We start from the raw sequence: 7,240 nt of genomic DNA, 5'->3' as shown, positions 1-7,240 counted from the left end.
GTCAGGAAGTCGAGGACCCAGTTGTGTGTTTGTACTTTATGTCCTCCTACATGTTTCTGCTTAAGCAAGTGTGTGAAAGCCCCCAGAGTGGGGGGGGGGGGGGTGGTCCTTCGGTGTGTACAGCAGGGGGTTTATTGTGCTCAGACAGCACTCAGAAGGACCCCTGCATGCACACTATGCTCCCTGGATTCAGCTTATTTATCAATGCAAAGCAGTACTTTTATGAGCTCTCACATAACTTCTAATGCTACTGTGTGTACACGGAAGACCTACAGTGAACTGGACTGTGTCAAGAGAGAGAGAGAGAGAGGCAGAGAGAGAAAGAGAGAGAGAAAGAGCACGCAAATTGAGTGAAAGAGGGGATGGGAGGGGCAGTGAAAGAGGGAGTGAGCGAGAGAGTGTGAAACAGGGAGGGAGAGAAAGGTGCATGGAGTGTGGAACAGAACACAGAAAGTGTGTGAGAGAGCGAGAGAGAGAGAATGTGAGGCACGGAGAGCGTATGTGAGTGTCTGTGCGAAAGCAGAAACAGCACACAGTGGAATACTGCTCAGTAACTGACTGCTGAAGTGGGAACTTCCTAATAATCAGGGGATCTGGAGAACCTGTCACTTGTCAAATAGGAAAGAAAACAATGTAGGCTCTGATGAGGCTGGATTAAAGGGCTGAAGGAATAAGGAAGAAAAAGATGAAAAATGGAAGAAAAGTAGAGGAATGTTTTTAGGGTGACTTTTTCCCAAACTAGGATTTTCCATCCATCACATCTGGCAAAACTCGTCTCCCTCCCAGCTCAGAGGACGGACCTGGCTGGAAGTGTGTGTGTGTGTGTATATGTGTGTGAATGTGTGTGTGTGTGTGACTGAGAAAGAGAGAGAGATAGTGTGTGTGACACCTGTCGTCACTCATCAGGCTTCTGAATCATTTCCATAGCACTCACACACACAGCTGTAAACCCTAGCAGGAGCAGCAAAGACACCTGAGGATTATCTGACACACACACACACATCTCATGTCTAATCTTCTCCATCGCTAAGATGACGTAAGGATTTAACCGAGCAATCGGTGCCATCTGACAGTGTGGATACCTTTCTCACCAAACTGGCGTGCTAGAGTTGAGCACATTCTAATGATTCTACTTTCCTGAATCCAAATGGATTCAACCTCTGATCAACAGGTGATAATGTGGACCTGAGAAAAGGATTGAATGTGAGAAATAGAGTTTAGGGTAATTGCTCTCTGGTTTGGGATACTTGCAACAGAGCGAAAGTCATAGACCTCTATTGTTCTGTGGCGTTTTTTGACACGTTGCTCTCAGCACGATGATGGAGACCATGTGGAGACTTTTAAGGACCCGTCACATCCCTATTGCTCCTCTCTTGTAAGAGACCTGTAGGAGTAAGTGTGTTGTTATAAGTAAAGTGCTGGAGGTGTATGGGAACTGACATAATGAACCTGCACGGGAACGGATCAGAGTTGATCTCGTCTGCTGTCAAAGCTGTAACTATTCCGCCCTTTAACCCTAAACCTTGGCTTCCCGGGTCAGAGGGACTTCTGGGAAATGGAGGCAGGAATTTTTCAAACGGGTGTAACAGGAATGAAGACGCCGATGTGAATTACTTTCCGTCAGGCAACTGGACTCATGGCGTCAGGGGTTACAGTGAAGAAGGGAGGATCCTGGCATCATCGCTGTGTGCAACGGGGATGACGGCAGTGGACAAGAACTGGGCAGCGTTGCTGATCCTGGCGGTAATCGCCGTTACAGTGACGGGTAACATCCTGGTTATCATGGCTGTGTCTCTGGAGAAGAAGCTCCAGAATGCCACCAACTATTTCCTGATGTCGCTGGCCGTCGCTGACATGCTTCTGGGCATCCTGGTCATGCCCGTCTCCATGGTCACCATTCTCTATGGTGAGTGCGTTCCAGCTCAAGTTCAAAAACGTAATTGTCCCATTGTTTGATTAACAATGGAAATGTGTCTTTGGCTTCCAGACATATGGGTTCAGACAAAGCATGCAGACATATGGGCTCAGACACAACATGCAGACATACGGGCTCAGACACAGCATGGAGACATACGGGCTCAGACACAGCATGCAGACATACGGGCTCAGACAACATGCAGACATATGGGCTCAGACACAACATGCAGACATACGGGCTCAGACACAACATGCAGACATCCAGGCTCAGACACAGCATGGAGACAAACGGGCTCAGACACAGCATGCAGACATACGGGCTCAGACACAACATGCAGACATACGGGCTCAGACACAGCATGCAGACATACGGGCTCAGACAACATGCAGACATATGGGCTCAGACACAACATGCAGACATACGGGCTCAGACACAACATGCAGACATCCAGGCTCAGACACAGCATGGAGACAAACGGGCTCAGACACAACATGCAGACATCCAGGCTCAGACACAGCATGGAGACAAACGGGCTCAGACACAGCATGCAGACATACGGGCTCAGACACAACATGCAGACATACGGGCTCAGACACAACATGCAGACATACGGGCTCAGACACAGCATGCAGACATACGGGCTCAGACACAGCATGCAGACATACGGGCTCAGACACAGCATGCAGACATACGGGTTCAGACACAACATGCAGACATACGTGCTCAGACACAGCATGGAGACAAACGGGCTCAGACACAGCATGCAGACATACGGGCTCAGACACCACACGCAGACATACGGGCTCAGACACAGCATGCAGGCTTACGGGCTCAGACACAACATGCAGACATACGGGCTCAGACACAGCATGCAGACATACGGGCTCAGACACAGCATGCAGACATACGGGCTCAGACACAGCATGCAGACATACGGGTTCAGACACAGCATGCAGACATACGGGATCAGACACAACATGCAGACATACGGGCTCAGACACAGCATGCAGACATACGGGCTCAGACACAGCATGCAGACATACGGGCACAGACACAACATGCAGACATACGGGCTCAGACACAGCATGCAGTCATACGGGCTCAGACACAGCATGTAGACATACGGGCTCAGACACAGCATGCAGACATACGGGCTCAGACACAGCATGCAGACATACGGGCTCAGACACAACATGCAGACATACGGGTGTCTTTTTCTGGTGACGTGATGATCAATGTTTGACTGCCATTTTGACAAATTAAAACATTCTCGCTCTTATCCATAATCTTTTCATGTAGAATAGCTTACCCGCAGAGCCTACAGTACCTGCACTGTAACTGCGAGCTGTTGGCTAGCACGCAGGTGCCAAGACCAGAGTAGTCACAGTTGCTATTTAAGGCAACAGTTTTTGGGACAAAAGTTGAAAATGCGATGGAAACACATTGAACATTAGATTTATATGCGGTACATGAAAACTTAAGCAAAAAAGCACGTCATCATGCACTGATGTTTATCTGCAACAAGTCAGTTTGGTGGAAACACCACGAGTTGGAAAATTAGATAATTTCTTTATGCAGATTTTTGAATATTTGGATGAAAATATGTTGCCAATTGGATTGAAACATAGCTACAGCTCTAGTTTCTTGGTTTTGCTTAAATCATGAGATGGAGAACATACAGCCGTCTTCTGACAACTGTTGATCTAGGGGAAGATGTGTTTCATATAATCCCCTTATCCTCAGACCTTCACTCTTTAGACTGTCTTTATGAGAGGAAGATTGCTCCCTTGGTAAAAGTGTAACTAATCCCCTGGATGATGGACTTGAGACATGTAAAGAGAGAGAGAGAGAGAGGAGAGGAGAGGAGAGGAGAGGAGAGAGAGAGAGAGAGAGAGAGAGAGAGAGAGAGAGAGAGAGAGAGAGGAGAGAGAGAGAGATAGAGAGGAGAGAGATAGAGAGAGATAGAGGAGAGAGACAGAGACAGAGACAGAGAGAGACAGAGAGAGACAAAGAGAGATGAGAGAGAGAGAGAGATAGAGAGGAGAGAGATAGAGAGAGAGAACAATAGAAAGAGAAGGAGAGAAAGAAACAGATACAGTAGGCAGAGAGAGAGGAGAGAGAGAGAGAGAGAGAGAGAGAGAGAGAGAACAATAGAAAGAGACAGATACAATAGGCAGAGAGAGAGGGGAGAGAGAGACACAGACAGAGACAAAGAGAAAGAGAGAGAGAGAGAGAGAGAGAGAGAGAGAGTGAGTGAGAGAGAACAATAGAAAGAGACAGATACAGTAGGCAGAGAGAGAGGGGAGAGAGAGACACAGACACACAGAGAGAGAGAGAGAGAGAGAGAGAGAGAGAGAGAGATAGAGAGAGAGGGGGGTGGACTGTGTGTAGCGTTTGTTTGGCTAAGGTTAGAAACTTGGTTTGTGCTCGGCTATTTAGCCAGACACGGGTAGAGTTCATACCAATCAAGCAGCAGCAAAACTAGAGTCAGATGGCATGAGAATGAGCCTCAGCAGCTTCCTCTCAGACACGACCACACACAGAACAAAACAAAGCCATGTCATTATCTGCTGTCAGAGAACCAGATGTGTGATAGCAGGGCAACAGGTCATTCACAGACGGAGAGAGACAAGCGGAGGAAAATAAACAAGTGGTTTCGAGAGGCGAAAAACAAGCGATGGGAATGACAGAGTTCCTGATGCTTCAATCAAGGGAGGGACTGGGAGAGAAACATCAGAGAGAGAGAGAGGCAGAGAGAAGAGAGGGAAGAGACAGGGGGTGAGAGGGACGAGACAACAGTCTCGTTTATACCTGGTGCTAACATAGCGGGAGAGGTGGTTGTCCTGGCACCACACTGCCAGTCCTCTGACCCCCTCCCTATAGGCTGTCTGACCCCTTCCCCATAGGCTGGTTCATGATTGTTGGTGATCAGGCCTACCACTGTCGTCAGAAAACTCAATGATGGTGTTGGAGTCGTGTTTGGCCATGCAGTCGTGGGTGAACAGGGAGTACAGGATTAGATTAAGTACACACCCGTGAGGGGCCCCCGTATTGAGGATCAGTGTGGCAGACGTGTTGTTGCCTACTCTTACCACCTGGGGCCGGCCCGTCAGGAAGTCCAGGATTCAGTTGCAGAGGGAGGTGTTTAGTCCCAGGGTCCTTAGCTTAGTGATGAGCTTAGTGGGCACTATGGTGTTGAACGCTGAGCTGTAGTCAATGGACAGCATTCTCACATAGGTGTTCCTTTTGTCCAGGTGGGAAAGGGCAGTTTGGAGTGCGATTGCGTCATCTGTGGATCTGTTGGGGCGGTATGTGAATTGGTGTGGGTCTAGGGTATCCGGGAGGATGCTGTTGATGTGAGCCATGACCAGCCTTTCAAAGCACTTCATGGCTACCGACGTGAGTGCTCCGGGGCGGTAATCGTTCAGGCAGGTTACCTTCGCTTCCTTGGGCACAGGGACTATTGTGGTCTGCTTGAAACATGTAGGTATTACAGACTCGGTCAGGGAGAGGTTGAAAATTTCAGTGAAGACACTTGCCAGTTGTTCCGTGCATGCTTTGAGTACACATTCTGGTAATCCGTCTGGCCCCGGGGCTTTGTGAATGTTGACCTGTTTAAAGGTCTTGCTCACATCGGCCACCGAGAGCATTATCACACAGTCATCTAGAACAGCTGGTGCTCTCATGCATGCTTCAGTGTTGCTTGCCTCGAAGCGACTTGTAAGATATCCAGACACAATGCATGCCCGACAACCTCCTGAGGTTGTCTACACCCATCTAAGAACCTTAAAAGGCATAATTGGCATTAATTAAATTTAAACAGTCATGGTCCCCTGAAGGTTTTATCTTGTTCTCGGTTTGTTACAGAAATGTTTCCAATAACATTTTTAGAATGTTCTTAGAACATTGTGTCATGGTTTCCTTGAGGTTTTTGTCTAGTTGCGGTAAAAATGCAGTAAATCTACAAGAAGCTCTGCATTTTTACAGTTAAATGAAAGTGTTCGTGGACAGTATGTTAGGGTACAGTGTTGTTCCCTAGGGTAAAAAAACAGTCACAAGTACACTTCACACTATACACTATATATACAAAAGTATGTGGACACCCCTTCAAATGAGTGGATTCGGCTGTGATATCGAGTACACAACATGCAATCTCCATAGACACACATTGGCAATAGAATGGCCTTACTAAAGAGCTCAGTGACTTTCAATGTGGCACTGTCATAGGATGCCACCTTTCCAACAAGTCAGTTTGTCAAATTTCTGCCCTGCTAGAGCTGCCCCATTCAACTGTAAGTGCTGTTATTGTGAAGTGGAAATGTCTAGGAGCAATAATGGCTCAGCCATGAAGTGGTAGGCCACACAAGCTCACAGAACGGGACCGCTGAGTGCTGAAGCACGTAAAAATCATCTGTCTTCGGTTGCAACACTCACTACCGAGTTCCAAACTGCCTCTGGAAGCAACGTCAGCACAATAACTGTTCCTCGAGAGCTTCATGAAATGGGTTTCCTTGGCCTAGCAGCCGCAAACAAGCCTAAGATCACCTTGCACAACACCAAGCGTTGGTTGGAGTGGTGTAAATCTTGCTGCCATTGGACTCTGGAGCAGTGGAAACCCGTTCTCTGGAGTGATGAATCATGCTTCACCATCTGGCAGTCCGACTGAGGTTCATACAGAATTATTTTTTTGAGAGTGGTGTGGAAAAACTTTATTGGCCTGCAAAGAGCCCTGACCTCAACCCTTTTGAACACCTTTGGGATGAATTAGAACATTTACTGCGAGCCAGACCTAATCGCCTAACATCAGTGTCCGACCTCACTAATGCTCTTGTGGTTGAATGGAAGCAAGTACCTGCAGCAAAGTTCCAACATCCAGTGGAAAGGCTTCCCAGAAGAGTGGAGGCTGTTATAGCAGTAAAGGGGGGACCAACTTCATATTAATGCCAATGATTTTGGAATTAGATGTTCGACAAACAGGTGTCCTCATACTTTTGGTCATGTAGCGTATGAACTCACTTGGTACAGTTCGGTACCTTGCAGGTATAATGTGAAATTTTCTACGCAATATTTGTAATATAAGGTACGATCATCACAGCGATTTGATGTTTGAGGGCAATGGAAGCAAGTTGCCTGTAGGTTACGGCAACATTTTGATAGTAAGTTCCACTACGCAATATTTGTAATATAAGGTACGATCATCCCAGCGATTTGATGTTTGAGGGCAATGCACAACCATCAGTGAAAGTGTTGTAGCAGTTTAAGTGTTTTGATGCTTATGCCGATGCAAGTCAAGCACCTCTTTTGACACTGTTTGTTCTGCAA

The 7,240-nt window shown here is 47.3% G+C and overlaps 1 protein-coding gene across 1 annotated transcript in view; it reads left to right on the top strand.

Moving 5' to 3' along the window:
- Positions 1–487: 487 nt before the first annotated feature.
- The window catches only part of LOC115131201 (5-hydroxytryptamine receptor 2A-like), a 29,788-nt gene continuing 23,035 nt past the window's right edge, over positions 488–7,240 (top strand). Inside the window, exon 1 of the mRNA XM_029662798.2 lies at positions 488–1,906. Within this exon, the coding sequence (XP_029518658.1) occupies positions 1,429–1,906 (478 nt within the window). The 5' untranslated portion in view covers positions 488–1,428. The remainder of the gene's footprint in view (positions 1,907–7,240) is intronic.

This window comes from Oncorhynchus nerka, linkage group LG1, assembly GCF_034236695.1.
Source record: "Oncorhynchus nerka isolate Pitt River linkage group LG1, Oner_Uvic_2.0, whole genome shotgun sequence".
NCBI classification, from domain to species: Eukaryota; Metazoa; Chordata; class Actinopteri; order Salmoniformes; family Salmonidae; genus Oncorhynchus; species Oncorhynchus nerka.
Note: the sequence above shows the minus strand (reverse complement) of the source record. Positions and strands in the feature narration are given on the sequence as shown.